Below are 25399 nucleotides of genomic sequence, written 5' to 3' on the forward strand. Positions count from 1 at the left end.
GGTCAGGGGACTCTTACAGACAGAATTTACAGGACCCTGACCATGTGTCCCTGTCTCCAGTCTTTCCTCATTTTAATTCATCCTCTAAAATACTGCTAGAGTAATCTGCCTAATGCACAGTTCAACTATGTCATGTTCCTGTTTCAAAACTTCCAATGGTGTTCCACTAACTAAATTAAGTCCAAACATCCTGTCCCTAATTTCAAGACCCTCAACCAGGTCTGACTCTAAACCATGCTTCACATGCTACACAGATATCTTCCTCATCTCCCCGTACATGCCACACCCCCTAGTTGTTCTGGGAACAGTAATCAAATCAGTATCAGCATTGCTAATTGCATAGGCATGACAATCAGCCATCCTATGGCTCCACTCACCACCCCCATTATTCCCCAGACTCACATTCTTTCCTGGTCACCATTCCCTTTATGTGTATATCGAATACAAACTCTTTGAGGACTGGAACTTTTATTCGTGTATTTATATCCCTGGCACCTAATGGGAGTTTTATAAATGCATTTGAGTCATTAGCGTCATTTTTCTTTCCCAAGAGAAGATTCATAGAAACATTAATGGCACAATGATAAATACTTAAAAATTGGTTAGGTTTAATATTTGTATCCAAAAAACTGTTAAACTCTCTTTCACCTTTATATTATAACCAATGTGTAGTGACTGTAAGAGAAACATATATTTATATATGTATACATATATATATATATATACAAATTTCTCTTATTTAGTTGCACCAAATTCATCAAAATGCTATTTTGAAAACACTTTATCATGTTGAAGGAGTCTTCTGATTCATTTCAAAGTAAAATTATTTTTCTTAGAAATATGAAGTATTTATTTTTGACAAGGAGAAGAACTTCCAAACTGCAAAAAATGTGACTTCACAGTTAAAAACCAAAAGCCTGGGAGGTTCTGGATGTTTAGTTCTTACAAAGAGAGGCCAAAAAGCAGACACCAAAAGCAGAGTTTTCCAACACAGTAGTTACTAATTTACAAATGGGTTGTGTTCCAAAAATCTACTCTTAGGTCATTTATTTGGAACTTAAGGTAAATTTTCCCTCTAAACAATTTTGTAGATAACACTTACGTTCCCAGGCTATCCCACAAAACTTATTTAACTGATGACGTACCTCAAGTTGAGTAATAATGCTTTTGTTTTATAAGGCATATTATATAACAATGATGTTTCTCGCTATTAGAAAATGTGTTTTGATTTCCAAACTGTGATTATGAGAATACCTGCTTTGTTAAAAGGGCACGAGCTAGGACTCAGGACATGCCACATTATCTGGGTCTGAGCAGGCACTTTCCCCTATGGTTGCAGACAAAATTTCAAAGGTTACACTTTTGAAAGTATATCTTGAAATGACCTCCATGTTCCCGACTCCTAGGATGACTAACTCTTAACAAATATGTACTCCTCCAGATCTTCCCTGACTCCACCTGACAGAGTTGCCTTCCCCTTAAGAATAAGAATTAAATTTGAAAATCAACATATTGCTAACCCCAGAACATGTCTAGCTGTCTTCCTGCTTACATTCAAGATAAAGTCAAAATAGAACCCATCTAACAAATCATCTGAGTAATCCATATATTTAAAATGTAGCCAAAGGTGTTCACCACTTATGGAGGATGTCATACACAAATTTCAAACTGAAAAGATTCTGTTCAGATACTGATATATTCCAGATGCTCAAATAAATGGATGATAGATATTGTGTGTATCATATCAAGTCCCTGAATATTACAAGGCCTCTTCAATAAAATCCATTATTCTTCAGAAGATTGCCCCAACAATCTATACAAGAATACTAAATGAAGAGGGCCCATTACCAGACCTTGACACAAAGTTGAATCAGTCTACTGAGTTGGGTGATCAGTATTTATTTTCAAGACAGGAACTACAGACAGATAACAAGTTAAGCCCAGAAATAAAGAAGGAAGAAGTCAGCATTTCATATTTGGGAAATGACACAGTACTTTTAATGAATCTGAATTTCTATCTGTCATAAGGACCCATATCTTCAATCTAAGTGTTCTCCCAATTAGTCTGTAAAACTTGGTATACTTCAAACTCCTAAGTTGCAGGGGACCATATAATAGGGAGGAGTGAGCAGCTAAATATTTTCCTTTTTCCTGCTATTGACTGGAATTTACTAAGAGCTGCTGCAAATCAGCACAGAGGCCCTCTGTGCAAGTTTCATGTGAAATAGTAGTGGCACAAATTCTAAGTGTTTGAGATGCAAGGTGTTGGGAATAAAGTCTAGGTCCACCAAGATGGTCAAACTCTGAAGCAAGTGAGTGTGTAGTCATTTATCTCCAACAGTGTGAGTCACACACTGATTCTAGGAGTGCAACAAGTCAGAGTACCTCTGGGCAATCCTCCTCAGGGTGGGAAGAGGAAGACACATGAACATCATCAAGTTCAAGCCACAACCAGGCCTGCACACATTTCTGTATCACAGTACTTTCTCACTGTTGTTAAGGGACACACTAATTAGTCCCCCCTCCCCCTCCTCCTCATCTTCCCTCTTTTTATCCCTTCAGCTGTCCAGTGTCCTCTTCTCATCCTCTAGCCTTATGTCTGGCATTAGCTTTGACAACTACCACTATGCCCAAGCAGGAATCACCAGGACTCACAGAATAGATATCCAGTCAGCAGCATATTTTCAATGACAATCTCCATCATAGTACTGACACAAGAGATATCATAAAGAAAACATGTAACCAGAAAAGGTGACAGGCTGGTCATGAACAAGAGCAAAAAATAACATACGTGGTCTACTAAAAAGAACTAGAAGAAAACCGATAGCCCACTGAGATCCTCTGTAGAGGATCTATAGAAGAAAATGGATAAGAAGACAGAATAAGGTACAGATAGCTCACAATTTATACCAATGAAGTGATAACCATACTCAGTGAGATCACAGATCCACTGATGCAATAGAGAAGCCTATAACTGTCATTTATTTTAAACTCCATACAACTAAAAAATTGCTACGGATTACTGTATCACTGAAATGAAACAACTAAATTTATAAATGGCAACACAGAAGGCTATGTTTCTTGTTTCTGTTAAATTAACATAAAATTATATGAAGGGTCTGTGATAGTGGTGTATGGGAGATTCTCAGTATGGAAACACCCTCCATTAAACAGATTTCAATCTGACTATTACTTAAGAAATTCATTAAAGTCTAGGGAGCTACCCAAGGCACATAAAGATTAAGTGATTAATTTTGTCAAAGGCAAGATTTGAACCAAAGCTTTCCAAACTTCAGGCCCAGCATATTTGCATTGTGTCAAAATGTCTTTATATTCCAATATTAACTCTCCTACAAGGGTAATGAAATAGAAATATTTTATAATACAGATTAAGTTTCCAGACTAGTCTATAAAAGCATATATAATTCATAAGGTACTCTAATAATAGATATTACATGCAGTCTCCAACTTATAAGCATAATATTTTGCAAAACTTTTATCTGCATATTGGTTATTTAGGCTTTGGAATGCCTTTTCCTATAGAAATAATATTATACATGGGGGTTGGATTGCCAGTCAACCTACAATTCTATGGCACCTAAATGGTGATTAATTAGAGTACTAATATGACTAGAATGAGTTCTGGATCTTTAGGTCAGTGAGTCATATGGTCCAAAAGGGGCCAGATATGAAGTTAGAAATGCTGGGATGTATATGGAGTGACAGAAGGAAACTCTTTCCAAATACTCTAGAGTTGGCTTTTTGTACTTAGCCAGAATATAAAAAGTCTTCCAAGTGAACTGATCTACCTGTTAGGCTTTTAATGTCTTACTCACTGGTTGAAAAGTATATAAGTAGACACTTGTTTTTTTCTCTTCATAATATAAATTTTTCTTAAAATGGACGCGGTGACTATGTCCATTTACACCTCTAAATTTTTCTATATGATATTCACGGTTTTTAAATTTCATCCAGACAATGATCAATATGCAAGTCCCAAAATTAAATGGCATTTTAATGCATAATTTTAAAAGAAATTTACTTTGCATTAACAAGCATCACAGTGACACAAATGCAAATGACTATCAAGCCTAGTTTTCTTTACCTAAGTCAAGTTCTCCCACTCTAACAATAACCAGCAGGGAATTCAGAGTCCTATTTGCTTATCAAGACAGTGATCTCAGTTCTTACCACCAAATAAAGAGATAGAGTCAAAGGCTCCCCAGGGGAGGAAAGCAGATGCTGGGAAAGACAATCAAGCACCCATATTACCACTACTTGTGGTATTTTCAATAGTCATTATTACTAAGTCATTTCTTTAGATATGACTAAAGCAGCTGCCCAAGTAGTTAAAATGATATTACATTTCCCTAGTAGTAAAAAAAAAAAACTGTTTAACAAATAATCTAATAAAACCCTGAGTAACAAAAAAATAATAGTACCTCTTTATTGGTGATGGGAATAGAGAGGAAATAATTAGGCCGATAATCTTTTTTCTTTTTATTCTTCTTCTTCATTGGGTCTTCTTTCCATGGTCCCATATTTTCCTGACTCCTCTTCCAATTCATTTCAGGTACAACAGGTACTAGGGCAAGAAAAGTCAAACAATATTCCTCTTAGTATAAATATAGTGTATCCATTAAATAACATGAGGCAAATAGAGGAATAGTATGTACAAAATAACCACCCATTACTTATGTTGACTATTACTATTTCTTCTCATAAATGATATTTTATCCCTCATTTCCATGCCTTTTCACAAGCTGTCTCCTATGCCTGAAATGTACCCCCATCTTACCTCTAACTTCTTAGAATCTCTTCCTTCTGTGGCATTGAAAAAGTTTCAAGAGACAAAATATCTGGGTAAATTAATCATTTTATTAACAATGCCAACATTTAAACAAAAGGATAGTTATTTGGCTATCAGTCTCTTAGACCAAAGACAATCATGGTGGCCTAGCTCCTAGTTTTTATGTCTTTCAAAGAGCAGGTGTTCCCCAGGGTGGTAATTAACCCCAATTAGTTAACAATTAATGAGAGAATGAACCTAAACTTTGATCATGTTATTCACCTCAAAGGTCAACTCCAAGAACTATTGGATCTATTCAAAGAATTTGTCCCCACCTAAACCTGAGTAGAACACTACTGCCCTACCAGACTGGGATATCAATAAGAAAGTTAGTCCAATCTCATTACCAGCAATGTCCTTCAGGCAATCCAACTTTTAAAATCAGAACTTTAAAAAAAAAGGAGGAACTCTGGATCTCCCTAAAATCACTAGTAGTTAATAATCATTTCTCTTACTTCTAAACTCAGCTCAAATGCCATTTCCTACATAAGAACCTTCTGAATAACCCCAGGGACTAGATCTCCCTATCACCATCACGATAGAATACAAAATTCTTTTATTTTGAACTCAAAATCCTTTACAACTTCTGTCCCTCCTCCAGTCTTTCTCATTTTCTTACTCCTTACACTCCCTCACCTATTCTTCAATGCAGTGACATAGGCCTCCCTATTATTCTACACTACCTTCCTGACTAGGCATTTTCATTGGTTGTCCCACATGCATGGAATGCTCTCCCTCATTTCTGTCTCCTAAGCTTTTCTGCCTTTCTTCAAATATCAGCTAAAATCACACTCTCTACAGGAAAGCTTTCCTGATCCCACTTAACCATAGGGCCTTCTCTCTCTTGATCATTTCAGATTTATTCTGTATTTGGTTTGTTTGTTCATGGTAATTTTCACATTTTCTCCCTGATTAACTGTGAACTCCTTGAGAGTAGGGATTGTTTTTGCCATTTTTGGTTTTGGTATTGCATCCCCAGCATTACCCCACACTATCTGGCACACAGAAGGTGCCTGATAAATATTTATTGACTAATTTATTTGTAGATATTTCTATTAGAATGTAAGCTCCTTGAGGGCAGTGCCTATTTCTTTTCTTTGTAACCAAAATGTCCAACTACTACATTAGCATAAATTTTAGCCATGACAATTTCATATGGAATAAGTTTTCATTAGCTATTGGGAACTATTTTCCATATTAATGAGATTAATTTAATTTAATTAATGATATTTCCTGTCTCCTATGTCTTCCTATGAAATCTCATTATTATGCTAATTAAGTAAAATGTTGTTGAAAATTTCATTCATTTCATTTCTTGAAAATATGCATAGTTAATGAGATTTCCTATGTGTCTAGACTTTAGGGACACCCAGTAGATGATGTTTTCAAATTCCACCTCTGAAACTTGTCAGCTCTAAAAGACTGGGCAAGTCATGTAAACTCTCTGGGTTTCAGTGTCTTTACCTCTAAAAGGAAAGGGATGGACCTTGTGGTCGCTAAGTTCTCTTCTAATTCTTGATCTAAGATCCAATGATATGCTTATAGTTTGACTCAATCAAAAATATAACAAAAAAAGCTTTCATAGACCAACTTTAAACTGGAATATTTTTTCTATTCCATAAACTTTAGTTAGAGAAGTTTGAGCGGAAAGAAATCTTAGATTTCTAATTGAACCCCCTCATTTCACAAATGACATTGATACTGAGTTTAAGTGAGTTATCTAAGATAATACAGTTAGCACCTAGTACTTCACACACAACAGGCATTTAATTGTTGATTGGTTTGATTGAATTAGCCATGATAACTGATAAAGCAATCCACAACCAAGCAAATTCTGAACACTTTTCCTTCTTGTCAGTGTGGATTAATGCTATGCAAATATATTTTAAGATTAGCTAGAGTAATTTAACAAGACATACCTTTTTTAAAAGTGCTTTTAGGTTTTATATCCCACAATTACAAAAAGACAAAAATTAGAAAGGTAAATCAGCTTCCAAAAAAAACCAACCCAATTAGCTAATTTCCAACACAAGTAGACATGGTTTGCAAATTAAACACTGCTTTTTATTATCCAAACTAGTGATACCTTACACCAATGTAAATAATCAGAAACTAATAATATGTAACAATGAAGTTATAAATGAACAAGAACAAAATATACTAGCAAAAATTGGCTTCTGACTTCCCAATCAATAATAAGCCCACTAAGATAAAAATCTTTCTGCACTTCTCAAAGTTAAAGCTTATCTGGCTCTCCAATATTCTTTGTTTTGATACCTCTTCCTCCTATCAATCTTTTTCTATTTTACTATATTGAGGAAGTTTAAATGGATAAAATTCAAGCCAGTTAATTTTATGCAATTATATCTGGTGAAAGGTTTAATGGGAAAGAATCCTGGAACTTTAGCTAAAATATTGTTTGGGAGATTATTTTTACCATCCTTCACTTTCCTTACTATCTCTGCTTCTCAAACACATCAAGAAAACCATGTTATTCCTGTATTTCATTCCTATATGAGCCAGGGGGGAAGGGGAAATAAGAAAGTAATAGTTATAGAAAAGGACTTTTAAATTGTCCTTTTATTAACAAGAATCTAAATTTAAGTCTTTATATTTTTGACATGTTTTAAATGGTGATCTAAGGCATTACTAAAAGCCAGTCTTTCAAGGTCAGCTAGTTTATATAATTTTGTGTCTGCCTGTAACATTAACAGTCTTTAGTTATACTCTAAGTTCAGCTAAGTTGGTTGCTTTGGGATTTTTTAATCCTACATGCAGAAAACATCAGGTCAAATTGATTATACAGCCCATTTCCATTACTAACAGTTCTTGTGTTCAGACTAAGGGATGGATATTAATACTGAAGAATTTAGAGGATAAACTAAAAGAGACCCAAGAGATTATGAAGTCAAGTTATCTCATCTGATAGAGCAAATTGAGCCTAGGGATGAGAGTTTGTTGAATTAAACTGGTTAATTGAATAACTGTCTATTGAATTAAACTGGTTAATTGACTAACTTTCACATCACTAGGAAACTCCTTGTAGACAGTCTATACTAGGGATTCATAATCTAGAGTGTTTGTTTGCTTTTAATATTTTTATAATTACACTTGAATATCATTTGTTTCCTTCATAATTCAATTTTATGGATTGAAAAACATTATTCTGGGAAGGGGTCTATAGGCTTCCCCAGATTGCCAAAGTGGTCCGTAATACAAAAAAAAGGTCAAACCCTCATTCTGCAGTTGGTAAACTGCTTTGCCTTAGAAAGGGAAGGAAGCAGGGAAAAGGGAATAAGTATCTATAATAGAGCCTACTGCATGCCAGGTACTGTGTTAAGCACATTTTAAGTATTGTCTTATTTGATCCTCACCTCTGTAAGATAGGTATTATTATTGATAATTATTATCTCTTGGGTCTCTTTTAGCTTATCCTATAAATTCTTCAGTATTAATATCCATCCCTTAGTCTAAACACAAGAATTGTTAATGATGGAAATGGGCTACATAATCAATTTGACCTGATTTTTACAACCAACTTAGCTGAACTTAAAGAGTATAACTAAAGACTGTTAATGTTCCAGGCAGACACAAAATTGTATAAATTAGCTGGTCTTGAAAGACTAGCTTTTAGTAATGCCTTAGATCACCATTTAAAACATGTCAAAAATATAAAGACTTAAATTTAGATTCTTGTTAATAAAAGGACAATTTAAAAGTCCTTTTCTATAACTATTAATTTCTTATTTCCCCCTTCCCCCTGGCTCATATAGGAATGAAATACAGGAATAACATGGTTTTCTTGATGTGTCTGAGAAGCTGTAATAGAGATAATAGGTACCATTATCCCCATTTTCCAGCTGAGGAAATTGAGGCTAACTCCAGGCCGAAACCCCATCCACTGGACCACCAGTTCACTCATGACTAAGTAAGAAGCAAAGGCACCTGCCACCAATATGACAATAATTCTCTTGTTCTTTAGCTGTATTTCAATCATGTCTCACTTTGTGATCGCATTTGGGGTTTTCCTGGCAAAGTTTGGAATGGTTTGCCATTTCCTTCTCCAGCTCATTTTACAGAGGAGGAAACTGAGGCAAAATGCCTTAGGTAAAATCTGAACTCTAGTCTTACTAACTCCAGGCCTGGTGCAAACCTGTCTCCTGCTTAAATATGATGCAGAGGCACCAACCACATGTATAAGAGTGCTTCATAGTTCTAAGTTTTGAATTATGTTACTTATCACTTATTCTCAATGCTGAAAAGCAGAAAATTCTCTGATTTTCTGAATAGTCTTATTTTTCAATCTTTGAATATTTTTTCTGGTTTTCAGTGGAGTGAGGGAAGCTTCAATACAACTTTGTTACAAGTCGTGGAATTTGACAAAAATTGTGAAGTATAAAATAATAGTCCCATAGATATTTTATGCTCTAATACTCCTATTCATGCATTTCAATACCATGCTTGCTTTTTAAATAAGACTATATTATTAATTCATGGTCAACTATTTTTCTAGTTTGACCTTCCAATCTTTTTTTTTGTTTGTTTTATCATAGCCCATGCCTCACATTCTACTGGCGCCATTTATTTTGCTTACTCCAAGTATAACAGCTGAAAGTTGTCCTTTCTGACCTTTATTCTTGTCATAGTTCTGACTCTATAGTCTCCCCTTTGAGGGATGAACCAACTACCAAGTACAAGGAAAGCCTAGGAAAAGTTAATCTATCAGTGTCCTTGCAGGGCTCCCCATCTGCTCTGAGGTTATAGCACTAACTCCTCATTGAACTCAGAATTTCTATGTAAATAAAAATTCTCAACATTTCAAGAAAGACAGGCCACAGTAAGTCTGAGATAGACTACTCTGTCCTAGGATTAAACCCAAAAAGCACAATTAATCTCCCTGACCCAGACCTTGTTATGTGCAAAACTGAAGTCCACAGACTCCCATAGGATCAATAAAGATGACCCTCTTGATCAGTCATCTGACAAGACAGGCTAGGCCAGTTCCATGGATAGTGCTTTGCTCAGCCACTACTGGTAAGAGTTATGTCACCAAATTACAGCAGATTTTTTAAGAACTACAATATAGATTAAAGCATCAATAAATCAGTAGCTCCCACAAAAACGGGACTTGGTTCTAGAATACATATAATCAATCAAGTTTTTAATATTCAGGCCTCAGAAAAGTGATGAGGTGACCTCGTAGTCAAGTTCCAGAAAGGCATCAACAAAACTATCTATGATGAATTCCCTAAGGTCTTCACCTCTGGAATGAGGTCAAACTAAACCATTCATCTAGGGCCTTCCACTGAGTCTACATCCTATTCACTAACTGCACCATCTATAGTTATGGAAGAAGTGGGTGGGGCTTGTTTTACCATCCCCAAAGTAATGAAATTAGAAATAATGTAGCTCCATCCATCTCTCTTTGGTGGAACTCCAAGTGAATCTGGATCTTCAGCCAAGCAGGGTACAACCAGGAAACGACTAGAACAAATGATTAGATTGATATGAAAGGGATAATTTGACCTCCCTACTTTATTTTTCATTTGGTTTTTTGCCTTTTTGGAGGGGGAAGGCAGGGCAATAGGAGTTAAGTGACTTGTCCAGGGTCACACATCTAGTGTTAAGTGTCTGAAGGTAGATTTGAATTCAGGTCCTCCTGACTCTAGGGCTGTTCTATTCACTGCACCACCTAGCAACCCCTGGCTTCCCTACTTTAGAAAAACTCCCAGAATATCAGTTATTTACTTTCAGAGTCCCACCTAAATCATAAGCCCTACTTCTCTATCCTTATTAAGTGAGGGACTGTACTAAAAAAAAGTCTCTTCAAGCTCTAAATCCTGTGATGCAACAAACCTCTATCCTTGTAACAAACATAGAGGCATACATATCCTTTGAGCCTAAATCTCTAAATTAAGGTATATTCAATAATATGAAAAAATCAGTCACTGCAAGTATTAAATGGCTAATCTATACTTACAAGTAGTATAATGTAAAGCATTACAAAAATCTCTATTCACCTAATATTAAAGATTATTAGTTCAATTACAAATGAGAAAATTAATTAGACTCAAAAGATGTTATATGATATAGGAGACTCAGTTTCTCAAACCATCCAAATCTTCTGAACTTTTGATCTGATTATTTTCACATTTAGGTTTCTGTGAAGGGTTTCTTTCCTAATAATCTATTTATAAGTGCTCGCATTTAAGTCATAATGATATCTAATAATTTTAACAAATTAAATTGAACACCTGATTTTCCTTAATAAACAGCCACTTTAATCAAGTTTTATTAAACTTGTTCATTGGCAAAACTATAACACATTCTGATTCATCACATTTAAATCTTTACCTTTAAAATACTTGGTGGATTACTATTTGTAATTGAATTTTTTAACTGATATTTCTTTCATCAACATTTTTACTGTACTGAACCTTTATTTTTGAAAACAATTTATGTGTTTTCTTGTTTTTAAAATGTACCTAAGACCTTTGAAATAAGCATTCCTAAAACTCTAATAAGGTATCAATAACCAAAAATATTTTGAAATAGGTAAATAAGCATTAGACATCTGCTGTGTTTCAGACATTGTAATGAGTGCTAGGAATACAAAAAGAAGCCCTCAAGGAACTTATCATACAATGTGAGAGACAACAAGCAAAGAAATATGTACAAACAAGCTATATACAGGATAAGTGGGAAATAAGTGAGAAGGGGGGAGGAAGGAGAGAGGGAGGGAGGGAGAGAGAGAGAGAGAGAGAAACTTGCGAGAGCACATCATCATTAAGATGGGTTGGGAAAGCCTTCCTGTAGATGATGGAATTTCAGTTGGAGATTTCAAAGTCATCAAGGAAGCTATTAGATAAAGACAAGGAAGGAGAACATACCTAGACATGGGAGATAGAGAGAAAACATGCCTGGGATTGAAAGATGTAATGTCTTATTTGTGGGATAGCAAGGACAATGTCACTGGATTGAAGAGTACTCAGCAGATATTAAGATCTAAGACTGGGAAGATAGGAAGGGAGCTAGGTTATGAAAAGCTTTGAATGTTATACAGTTTTGTATTTGATTCTAGAGGTGATGAGGAACCATTCAAGCTTACTGAGTAGGGGATGATAAAGGAGGGGTGGGTAACATGGTCAGATTTTCACTTTAGGTTAATTACTTTGGAGGCTAAATGTAGGAGGGGTGGGAGTGGTAGAAAATGCAGGAAGATCCACCAGCAAGCTACTGTAATAGTCCAGGAATGAGGTAATGAGGATCTGCATATCAAGGTGGTAGCAGTGTCAGAGGAGAGAAGGGAGCATATTCAAGAGATGTTACAAAGGTGAAATTAACAAAGCAACAGCCTGGAAATGGGGAGTGAGAGAGGTTGAGGATGATGCCCAGGTTGTGAACCTGGGGGACTGGGAGAATGTTTCCCTCTATTGTAATAGGGAAGGATAGGATGTGGAGAGAGTTTAGGAGGAAAGATAATGAGTCAGACTTTGGACATTTTGAGGTTAAGATGTCTATTAGACATACAGTTCAAGATGTCTGAAAGACTGCTGGAGATAAGAGATTGGACATCAGCAAAGAGAAAGGTAAGGCAAGACAGATAGATGTATCAGACTCTAGTGTTAGAGTTCTTGAGTACTGAGATGTTGACTTGTCCATGACCACCCTCTCTAGTGTGTATCAGAGGCATAACTTGAACCCAGATCTTCCTGATTCCAAAACCTGCCCTCTATTCAATACACTACACAGCCTTGATCATGACCAAGTTCTTGAAAATTACAACAATTTTTATAAAATAATCTCAACATCTAATAACTTCCACAGATTATATCACCAGCATAGCATGTGCCAGTGGAAAATCTCCCAAGTTATTAAGCATGTTAATAAAAGCTGAAAACTATTAATTCAATTATTTATTTGAGACAGTATTGGAAATGGGAAATTATGCACCTTTGGTCTTGAGAGTTGTCTAAAGACTTAAGTGATTAAGTGACGTGCACACACAATAAGCATGTATCAGACAGAGGTAGAACTTGAATCCAGGTCATCTTAGCTTGTAGACCAGGTCCCTAACACATCACACTGCCTCTTGTTATATATTATATTAAGAATATATTACTCCATAAACATGAAAATATAAACTACAAGCTATAAAACTGACAGTTTTATAAGAGATCTATGCATGAAAGATTTTAAAATTAAGTATTTTGTAATTAGTATGTTAGCTAACATATAGGAATAATTATTTTCCATATCTGTTAAATCACCAATACTGATTATAAAATGTTATTTGGGGTATATTTATTTTTATTCTAACTAAAATAACAATATACTGAAGTTAATTAAAATAATTCTCTCTCAAGATACTTTTATTTTGAACTTCACTATGTAAATAATTATAATGTTGATATCCATAAGGCTGAATCTTTTAAAGAGACCTGGCTTAAATAAACCCAATAAGGGAAACACTCTACAGATTTATCTATGTAGAAGAGTAAACACCAAACAGTTTAAATAACACAAAGACTTTTTAGAATCCCACAATTTTCTATTTCTTAACTACCACCTACCTATATAACTCTTACTAGAAAACAATGTCAATGGAGCACTAATATGTTGATGTTTCATGATTCTCTTTCAAAGACACCAAGGAATAAAAGGGAAATTTCCCCTATCTGTTTCCAGAGGGCAATATGTTATGCCCCACTAAACAGAAAATGTGAATTTGGATCTGTCTCTATCTACTGTCTGCTCTGTTTTCTAATAGTTTTTTTTTTATATCTATCTATCTAACATACATACATAGATATTTCAATCATTTGTATTGGGGTGTATGTATGTATGTGTATGTATGTATGTGTGTGTATATATATTTGAATCTACTGTATTGGAGTTTGGACAACTCTTTGTGTTTTATAAACAAAAGATTGACCATCTCCTTTAAACAGACCAGAACACTTTGTGCCTAACTGACTGCGAAACACTAAGCATTTTACATTGGGCCAATGCTGGGCCAAAGAATTCAGAGAGAACTTCCCTACTGGCAGAGAATTCCTTTCCCATGATAGCCTTCCCACGATAGCCTTAGCAGTTAAATTTCACCAGTAGCCAAAAGGAAAGAAACAACTGAAAGACAGATCCATCCCAACCATCAAAATCTTTGTACTCAGGTTTTCATTCAAGAATTTCAAGGATTATTTATAACTGGGAATTTAGAATTCCTTATATAATTTCAAAATCCCTGGATTCTAAATACTACTGAAACAAGCAGACTGGCTAGATTTACCCAGTGTGCCCCTTTGTTATTCCTCCTATCCCTAATTTATCTCAACATTAAAAAAAGGATTGTTGTTTTTTTTTCTGGTCATGGAGTTGAATTCTATGTTTTTGTCAAAAGCTAAGGCTACTCAGTAACAAACATTTGTGGGTTTTTAAACTAGAATGCACAACCTGACATTTTTGATACAACTTTCTGATTTTGGATATTTGTAGGAAAAAGCTTTATTTAAAATAGCAGTTGGGGGAAAAAAGATCAGAGGTATGAGGACTTCACACAAGCCTAATAGAAGCCACAGAACAAAACCATTTACTTTTTGTTTCTTCATTCACTTTTTATCTTGTTTAAAGGCAGGTTTATGTAAAATCTTAATTCTTTATTTTGTGTGTCTGATTGTTTTTTATAGTCTCTACTTCCATACCAGGTACAATTCTAAGTTACAAGTTAGCATATTTCCTTTTTTATTATAAACTTAATACTAAAGTCAACTTAGTCATTAAGTTATATATAATTATACATGTTATATATATAAATATATAGAGATATATAGATATATCCCTTTTTCCTAGAAAAGAACTTTGAGATAGATTCAGAGGAGGTAAATGATTTGTCTAAGGTCACAGAGATGATCAAGGGGAGAGCCAGGACTCAAATCCAAACTCCAAATACAGTGTTATTTCCAGATATTATACACTATCCCTCTATAATATGAATAGCAGAAATGGTCAATTTACCAATGGGTTGTGTTTCAGAAGTTTGTAAATCAGCTGTTAGAACTCAAGTCCATAATTACTACTGAAACAATGATAGAAATGGTAGATTCCCAGACCTGCCTAGGCTTAAGTTTATTTAATTCATCCTACTGGAAAACAATTAGACCCATATTATAATTTAAGCAGGATTGTATTTTAAATAGGCTAACCAGGGAATCAGTGTGATGCCATGGAATCTAGATTTGGAGTCAGTACCTTAATTCCAATCCTGGCTTTACAATTTCTACCTCTGTGACCTTGGGCACATATAACCCTCTTAACTCTGAAATGAAGGATCTGAATGAACTTAAAGGGATCTTGGAATACCTTAAATATTCCTTCCATCTCTAAATCTATGACACAAAGCCAGATGTGTTGTTTTCAGTTTCCACGAGAAAACATATTTTGTGGTGCACAGTGAAAGGGAAATGGAATACTACATACATTCCCCCATCTATCTCCTATCCTTCCTGAAACAGCCACTTTACGGAAAGGAGAATGGGGTAGCTCAGTGACTGTTTCTTCCTCCCCACCCCCACAGAGGTTAGTAGGTAGCCTGTAAATGGAGAAGGGAACACTGCCCTTGGCAAACACTTTTCATTCTGGAAGTACAAAAGTAGAGGGTATTTTTCTACTTAAACATTTTATTTATTTATTTTTGGAGGGGGGAAGGCAAGGCAATTGGGGCTAAGTGACTTGCCCAAGGTGACACAGCTAATAAGTGTGTCAAATGTCAGAGGCTGAATCTTGAACTCAGGTTCTTCTTACTCCAGGGCAAGTGCTCTATTCACTGTGCCACCTAGCTTCTAAACATTGTTTTTTACTGAATCGTGATTTCATTGATGCAGGGCAGTGGTTCTCAATGTGTGGTCTACATACCTCTGGAGATGCACAACACCCTTTTGAGGGGTCCACAGAATCAAATTATTTTCATAATAACAGGAAGACACTATTTACCTATTAAATTATTCCTTCCTTTACCAACTACTTATTTGTGTGAGGTCAAATTTTCTTAATGTACTTCAACCGAAACAACACATTAAAACAAATGAGTCTAGCTGTCTTTTATTAAGCCAGACGTGAAAAAGATTTACAAAAAAATATGTAAAACAATGCTCTTCTCACTAATTTTTTTTAATTTTTAAAAAACATAATTATTTTCATTAAAATATTATGTTAACATACAATGGGTTTATTTTTATTTCAAATGAATGGATAAATAATTTAAAGTTTTATCTTTTAATTTCTAATACAGTAAATATTAATAGATACAAGTAGCATAAACAAAATCTTTTTGAAGTTGTCAGTAATTTTTAAGAACATGAAAAGCGTCTCAAGACTAACAAGTCTAAAAAATGCTAGCAGTAGGAAGACCCTGATAAAAACCTTCTTCCACTGTAGAGCCACACCTCTATACTGGTAAGACCAGAAATCACAGGGTCACCGATTTAGAGCTTTCAGGGATTTTAAAGGTCACCAAGTCCCAATTGCTTTCATTTTGCAGATAAAGAAGACTACTCCAAGTCCTATTCATTCTACCTAGCTGACTTCATAGCCTTTGCTAGCTACTTTTCTGGGGGCACTAAGAGGTTGTCCAGGATCACATAAGCAATATGTATCAGAAACTGAATTTAGATCCAAGACTTCAAGATACTGAGGCCAGATCTCTATCCTCTATGCCATGCTGCTTCTCTTCTTGAACAATAATCAGAGGAAGTATTTTAATTTCATATATTTAAATTAGAAAAACAAATGAAGGCACAAGGAACCAATCAACAAACTTGGTATTTTCAAATCTGAGTTCATGTAATTAGCAAATAAAAAAAACAGGGAGAAAATATTACAAAAGAGTGCTCTTTCCAAATTCTTATAAATAATAACTAACAGAATTTATACTGGCACTGAGGATCCAAAATAAAGGCCGCCCTGCCAATGTCTTATGTTTTTCTTAGATAAGAGGATACTTTCAACTCTACACACCTCCAACAGCTATGAATTCACAAATGGAATTCTTTTACAAACTTATGCTATAAAGGAGATTTAATGCACTTAAAAAGCACAGAATTTGAAATTATAAGACTGGGTCTGAATCCCAACTGTGTGATTTTTAAGTCTGTTTCTTAGCTCTAAAGCAATTTTTTTTTAATCTAAAGCATTTGAGATAATTATGCTTACTATTAGCCTCTCTCGGCTTATCTAGAAAATGGGACTGATGCTACTTTAAAAAATAATCTTTGAAGTACAGTGCATTTTAAAATATTAACTCTTTCACAGCCTGTTTTCTCATTCATAAAATGAGGGGCAAGGTTGGATGGCCTCTAAGATTGTTTCCATAGCTAACTGTATGATTCTAAGTAGTAACAGAGCAGATATGGTCCCTTCATAGTTCATTTTTCCTTTTTACCAATGAATGTAGAGTCCATTTATTCAAAGATTCTACACAACATTAAGGATTTCATATCTCTTAAGTATCCTTGTCTCAGCCCCCTTTTCCCTCAGAAAAAGAAAAACAACCACATATATATTATCCATTTACTTCCTGAGGAAGCCACTGTGACATGATGGAATGAACAATGACTGATTAGACAAGGAGTCAAGACACTTGAATTCTACTTCTGACTCTCACTGACTATACCGCTATGTGGTCTTAATTCACTTGGACTCTCTAGTACTCAGTTTTCTTATTTGTAAAATAAGGAGGTGAAACTAAATGCTTTCTAAGGTCTATTCCAGCAGCACCAATATTCTGTTGATTTTAATTTCACCATACTCTTCAAGACATATTCTTTATTCCCCTTTGAAAGAATAAAATTGATGACCATACAGAAATTTTTACCCAACCATAGTTATTAATCATGTTTCCAGGGGAGAATGTTGCTCCAAAAATTATATAAATTTATACAACAGTTTGCAAAAGAGTGCAGACATTAAATTCATATTTTATTTGTTGAATTTCCAACTCCATTAATAAACTCTATATGAATATAAATAAATATCATTTAAGTGCAGATCTCCCAATTCTATAGAAGCAATTTTTGTATGTGTATAACACTTAAAAATTATAAAACATTTTCACATATATGATTTCTTTTGGATTATTCAAGTCAACATATATAAATCTGATTTTTTAAAATGCATCCCTATAAGTAGTACTAGTTGATATTAATGGGGCTATAAAAATTAAGGAAATCTCTGTAAACTGTGGAATGATCTTGTCCTTTACTTTGAGTGATATCCGCAGAACCACAAATACCAGGTTTTTGTTATGTGTCTTTGCATAATATGAATATAGCTCATTTCCCAATGTTCATATCCATTTCACTTTATCTTTACAACAACTTAGTAAAGTCGGTAGCATAAAACTATAAATATCCCCAATTTACAAATAATAGAACTATGATAGAGTTAGGGTTATGAAATTCTATCCTAGGGGAGACTATTAATTTATATTCCTATCAAAAATAAAAGTGTCAAGTTAATAACATTTATTCAAAGAAAAGAAATACACAGGGGCAGCTAGGTGGCACAGTGAATAGAGCACTGGCCCTGGAGTCAGGAGGACCTGGGTTCAGATCTGGCCTCAGATACTTAACACAAAAACTTGCCGTATGACCTTGGGCAAGTCACTTAATCCCAATTGGCCTCCCAAAAAAAGGCAAAAAAAAAAATACACCCAGTAGTGATTAAATATATAATACCCTATAGCTTATATATTTAATATAAATATACTTATGTTGAAATTCATCTTTTATATCTATAGTAGAAAATGGCATTTCTGCCATCATATCATCAGGATCCCACCCCATGTATACTTTTCTTTTTTCCTTCTTGACATCATTTTCAATTTCTTCCTACTTCAACATATAAAACAAGGTAAAATTGCATTTATTTTTTGTATATCGAGCTTCTAAGGAAGAGAAGCCTATTTAGTATTTTATAGCATAGATTTAGTGCTGAGGTACCTTACAATCCACTCACTCTAACTCTTTCATTTTACAGAAGAAGAAACTGAGGCAGAGAGAAGTTATGTGACTTGCCCAAAATCACACAGAAGAGGGGAACTAACTGGGAAGTGAGGTCATTTAGTCAAACCCCTTATTTTTACAGAGGAGAAAACTGATGACTAGTGAGGGTAGACTTCTCAAAATAGAAAGCATCAGCCAGGAAGGATTTGAACAGAGACCTTCTAATTCCAGAATTTGTTTTCCTTCAGTGTACATGGTGTGCACTTAATATTACTGATGACAATACTTCAGGGATCCCTACCAATGCAGGAATGAATTTCTTCATTACTATATCTCAAGTGGTTGGGGTCAAAAATTTCATTACCTGATGGACAACCTCCTGGTAAAGAGCTCCACTGAAATTAGTTAAGGTGGTTGCTGGAGAATAGATATACTGACTACTACTGACATGCAAAACTTTTCTAGTTTGATAGAATCTGTCAAAAACTTAGCTTCCGTGTCTCAATGAGGTATAAAAGAAAGACTTGAAAATAAAATGAAATTAACTCTATCACAACTATAACCTCTTAATTTTAAAGCTGTAACATATTCTTGCTGTAATTTCTAAAAAAAAATAATCTCCTCCATCATATTAATGAGCAGCATTTTATTAGTTACCAAGTTCCATTTATTAAGGGTGTCCTTTCATTTGCCACTGGCATAGGTCCATTTAAAATTTTTAAAAATATTTTATATTTCCATTTGAATATCCATTTATATATCCATTTAAATCAATTATTTAAGAAATACAGCTCTTCTAGAAACAAAAGTAAATAATTTTAAATGATTTTCAATTATTTCCTTTAAAGATTACCTTTTCCTGTCAGTGGGTACTTCCTCTCACACACACACATTCTCTCCATATATATGTATACAAATACACATATATGCTGTCAGTTATAAATAACTAACATTTACAACCAACAATTAAAGCCAGTGATTAACAGCTGTATTTGCTTTTTGGTTTTTTTTTTTTAATTGGATGGAGTAATTGCCTCGTATCACATTTATGCGTAGACTTGAATAGAAGAATCCTGTCTCACTTTAACTCTTACCAATGTCTGATCTTTCATGGACCATTATTTCTGAAAGCCTTTAAGGAACGTTAAGTATGCTGTTTGGAAAAACAGGATAACCTAAAGTATATGAATTTCTGTATGCTTATCAACACTCTTACATTATGTCTTCTTTAAGAGTAACATACATATCAATTACAGAGAAATAAAGTTACCGTATATTATTTTGGTTATCTACATTAAAAGACAACATTTAGACAAATATCCATTTCAGTGATGAGTATCTAGTCTAATTTAATTCAGTTTTCTGTGCCTCACTATAATACCTTTAGAGATCATGGGATCATAGATTTACAACTGAAAGGGACAGGTTTTCTGTGTTATGCCGCCTGATATGTCAGATTTAACAAATGTGCAAAACCAATATTTTAATGTACTTTATGTCATGCACCTATTTCGTAGGGTTAAGGTAAAGCAAACCTTAAAAACACTACAAACATAGTAATTATTATTTTTACATTGCTTTCCAATTGCCAGTGTATATTATCTATTATTGAAAAACAGTGTAGAACAGCCAAAAAAAGAGTGGGCTTGAAAATCAGAAACACTGGTTTCAAATCAAGGTTATATCATTTACTACCTATGTGACTTTGAATAAATCCCTGTGGGTGTCAGTTTCCTCACTTGTAAAACAAAGATAATATTTGCACTATCAACCTTCTTAGGATTGTTATAAGGAACAAATGTGATATATAAAACCCTTTGTGAGCTCTAAAACATTATATAAATGAAGCTAATATGCTCAAAACTAGACTTTATGAAAGAAGAAAATGGGGGCGGCCAGGTAGCACAGCGAGTAAGAGCACCCGCTCCAGTGTTGAGAAGACCTGGAGATCGAATCCCGGGCTCAGACACTCAGCACCACACCCAGAAATAACTGGCCGTGTAACCTTGAGCAAGTACTTAACCCTGATTGCTTAATAAAAAAAAAAAAAAAGAAAGAAAGAAGAAAATGCCTTACTGTTTTATCTACTACCTTATCAGGTGATTAATACCAAAGCAAAAAGTTCTCCTTTATATTATTAATGCCACCAAAATTAAGACTATATGCTTAATTAATAAATTAATAAACATATATACATTTGGGATATAAGAGTTTGTGTTTGGTTTTTTATAATTCTCTGACTTGAAAAGTATAAAAGCTTTTTTATATTTATCTTTGGGGCTTAGAAATTGCAGAGAACCATTAACAGAAATATTTTTTAAACATCACAAGCCTTCCTTTTTACAAAATAAGGAGAATTTATTGAGTCCTCATAGATTTTACTAATGTTCCAACTGACCTTTTATAATTATGAAGGGTTTTTTTTTTTTTTTGAGACACAATTTGGTTTAGTGGATGGAAAGCTACCTTAAAGTCCTGCCTTGAGACATATTGGTAGTGTGACCCTGGGCAGGTTAACCTCAAAGTAACTCCAAGGCAATTCTAAGAGTTGCTTAGTAGTTGTTGAACTGAAATCATAATTCCCTTAGTGGAAATTCCACACACCAATATCACAAGCCCAATTTTAAAAACCACAGAAATTTTATCCTATATTTTAAAATGCATAAAACCTTACCAGGGCGTAGGACATTCAATATATCTAAACTCAATTCAATTAGAACATGAAGAAGCTAGAGTCCAGGGGAGGGCTACCAAAATGGTCAAGGGCCTTGAGTTCATAATGTAAGGACTGAATGAAGGAATTTGGGCAGTTTTAATGTAGAGAAAAGACTCAGAGAGGACACGATTACCTGTGTTCAAATATCTGAAGGATTATCATGAAGGATTAGGTTTGTTCTTTTGTTTCCAAAGAGCAGAAGCAGAGGCAATGTGTAAAAAGTACCAAGAAGACAACTTAAAATTTAACAACAGGAAAAAAACCCTAGCTTTCTAAAAGTGGAATGGCTTACCTCAAGAGGTAGCAGATTTCCCCTCCTTAGAGGACTTTAAGCAGTGGCTGGTCAACCATTTGTTAGGCATATTATGTTGAGGATTCCTTTATCTATAGGTTCAACTAAATGTTGCTGACTCTAAATTCTCAAATTCTATGACTGTGATTATGAGCTGATGAGATCAGCCAGCAAAAGAGTATAGCATTACCTATGATTAATACTCCAGACATGGATGAAGATCCAGCAAAGGAGACTGAGAAGTAACAATCAGACATACAGGAAGAGAACCAGGAGTGTGTCACAGCTAAAGGGGTAGAGGGAACAGGTGCCAGGTAGGCTTGAAGAGAGAAAAGAAATTACTTTCTTCACACAGGCAGTAGTTGGAAAAACCTGAATTCAAAACCAGGTTGTCTGGTCCCAAATTCAGTGTTCTCACCATATCATGCTTTCTATAAACCAAAGACTCGGTACGGTTTAGACGAAACGTAGGCATCATAAAGACAGGCAATGTGTTTCTTTCAGAGAAACTAAATAATCAGCTTTTTAAAAATCCTACCTTGAAAGACAAATCTCAATATTTATTTTTCAGAATAAAATGAGGTTTGTAAAACATATTGGTTTTTTAAAAATAATTTAAAATATTTTAACAATTGGTCAACATAACCCAAATAAGCTGTGGTTCTTTCACAAACGGTTCCAAGTAAGAGTTAGTGAAATATTATATAAATACACCTGAAAGCCCTACACTTAATGAAGCATGTTAAAATTACTGGCACAGGCACAGATACTGTTTAATAAATATCTTCCATAAAACCCTACTAATACAAAAGAACAAAATGCATATGTCTCTTATCACATAAAATGACAAATATTATACAGAATGCTCTAAAACTCAGTGCAGTTTTAAGCTTTTAAGACTTAAAACTGCATTAGAGTTTTGGGTCACCCTGCATTTAAAGCATCATATACAAGTTTCTTATGTAAGCCACCCCACTAACAGTTCTATGAGAGATAACAGACTCATAAGAACTTTAATATCATGATAGGTCAACTCTCTCATTTACAGAAAGGAAACTTAGGCCTCAGACAAAAAAGTGACTTGTTATAAGTCACACAGGCAGCAAACAACAGCTAGAATTTGAACAAGATGATGTTAACTGTATAGTCTTTTAAACTTTGCAAAGCTTTGTGTTAGTTTTAACAAGTCACTTAAAGTCTTTTTCTTGGCTTCATTTACAGAATGACACAAATAGGAGCAACCAACAGACAAGGATGTTGTATGTACGGGAAGGAGAAAAAGAAAAGGGAATAAGTATTTAGATAGCTTTTACTACATATGAGGTACTATTCTATGTGCCTTTTCACAAACATTACCTCATTTAAGATCCTCACAACCATCCTGGGTGACAGGTATTATTATTCCCATTTTACAGTTGAAGAAACTGAAGCAAACAGAAGTTAAGTAATTTGCCCAAGATGGTAGTAGTGTCTGTTCATGACCCCTATTTGGAGTTTTCTTGGCAAAGCTACTGAAGTGGTTCATCATTTCCTTCTCTAGCTCATTTTTTTTACTAATGAAGAACTGAAGCAAACAGGGTTAAGTGACTTACCCAGGTTCACACAACTAGTATGTGTCTGAGGCCACATTTGAACTCATAAAGCTGAGTCTTCCTGATTCCAGGCCCAGCACTCTGCCAATTTTGCCACCTAGGTGCCCGAGGTGACACACAGCTAGTAAGATATCTAAGGCTGGATTTGAACTCAGGTCTTCTCAACTCCAGGTTCAATGCTCTAGACACTAGGTAGTATAGATATTATAAAAAATCTTTGAAAATAAAATAAATATATAAAAATACATTTTCCACTGGGAAGCAGAAACCAGAATGCTATGAGAGAAATTACAGAGTGGAAAAAATACAAGTGCCTGTTGTATAACAGAGAAGAACACAGCACTAGGTGCTGGGTGAATTCTAGAGCTTGCTGCATATCATGAAATTTTTTGCCCTTATAGATTCTGTACTAAGTAGAACAAACACATAATCTTATTAACTTTACTTACTCTTTCATTACCAACAGAAGGGAACAAAGAAAGCTTTTGGGAGGAGGTGGCACTTGATTTAGACTTTAAAGAATAGATTGGAAATCAATGGGTAGAGAGAAGAAAGGAATTCCATAAACAGAAAGATGAGTGAAGAAGTAAAACTGAGCAAAGGATATGGAGATGGGAAAGTTCAGTATGTGTGCAATGGGTAGTCCAATTCTTTTAAACTGCAGAGTATGTGGAAGGAAATATTAATAAAAGAAGAGAACACCAAGTTTTTAAACGTAGGAAACTGAACAAATGATGATGACAATGAAAATAGTGAAGTCAGAAAGAAAAGCAGGTTTGGGGAGAAAAATACTAGGTTACCAGATCACACTTATTAGTAGTATAACCTATATAAGGTCCTTTTCACTTTGTTGACCCTCAATTTCTTATCTATAAAATTGGGGGGTTGTTTAAATCATCTTTAGCACTTAACACAATTCCTAAGATTCTATGACATTGTCTTACCCTTTGCTAATTTTATTAATGGAGATCCATTAATGGACTGAAGTCCCAATTGTTCATAAAAAATTTGAAAAGCAATTGTATCAACCATCATAAACTCATGATATGCCTCTCAATTTCTTAGTCCCTTTTCCCTTTCCTTATGAAACAAAATCCTTCTCACTTTAAATAGACAAATTCCAAAATAATCTCAGTTGACATTACCCAATTCTGATTGCTCCATTTCCTCCAGAATTTCACTTTGCACTACATTAATGTGCAAAACCATTTTTTTACTGTGGTTTTGTCCTATAAATTCCTTAAGAATAAACATCCTCTTTTTCTATTTATTTTATTCTTTATTCCTCTATCCCCTTGATTCCTATCTCCAAAGCTCTGCATTAGGTTCTACAAGCAGTAGTCACTCAGTAAATATTGTTCACTTCTAAAATTAGAAGCAAATTACTAGATTCACTGGATCTAGCACTTTAATAGTAAGCTAAGGCTATTTCTAAGCCCACAATCATATTAAAGGAACACAGCTCAAATAGTCTGGGTCCCAAATTTGCATTTTTACAAGGAAAAGAGCTGCAAAATTAAACAGCAGAGAAAAGAGGCTTGTTTTCTTTTTTTCATGTTTGCTATACAAATGCTTCATCTGTGGATCCTGCCATGAACTTTAGCCCAGAAACCAGAAAAAAAAAAAAAAGTACTGTTAAACAAAAGTGAAATTCGAGTCTGCATTTTGCTGTTTGTCCTTGTTACTGCTGGTAGATTGTATGAATTTATACAAGTGATTTCACCCCTCCAGGTCTCAGTTTCCTCCTCTGAAAAAGAGAAAGTGTTAGGATAGATGACCTCAAAGTCCCTTCAGGGTCTAATTCTCAAAACAGAAGGTACAAATCTATGTGTTATCAAAATCTTACCTAGAAATAATGAGGTACCTTAGTATAACAAAACTGTTACTTGAATAACGATGTACAAGGTGAATAACAGATTTGCAAATGCTATGGACCGTTCTGCTGGTAGCGCA

At 34.6% G+C, this 25399-nt stretch overlaps 1 protein-coding gene across 3 annotated transcripts in view; it reads right to left on the bottom strand.

Moving 5' to 3' along the window:
* AKAP7 (A-kinase anchoring protein 7) overlaps nucleotides 1–25399 on the bottom strand; it is a 171881-nt gene that overhangs the window by 144731 nt on the left and 1751 nt on the right. For all 3 annotated transcript variants that reach the window (XM_069077388.1, XM_069077387.1, XM_069077386.1), the window contains exon 2: nucleotides 4443–4585. In XM_069077388.1, coding sequence (XP_068933489.1) covers nucleotides 4443–4585 — 143 coding nt within the window. The remainder of the gene's footprint in view (nucleotides 1–4442; nucleotides 4586–25399) is intronic.

The sequence above is a fragment of the Petaurus breviceps genome, unplaced genomic scaffold (assembly GCF_028583685.1).
Source record: "Petaurus breviceps papuanus isolate PSGF00001 unplaced genomic scaffold, PetGlider_PUasm1.0 90977, whole genome shotgun sequence".
Classification (NCBI taxonomy): domain Eukaryota; kingdom Metazoa; phylum Chordata; class Mammalia; order Diprotodontia; family Petauridae; genus Petaurus; species Petaurus breviceps.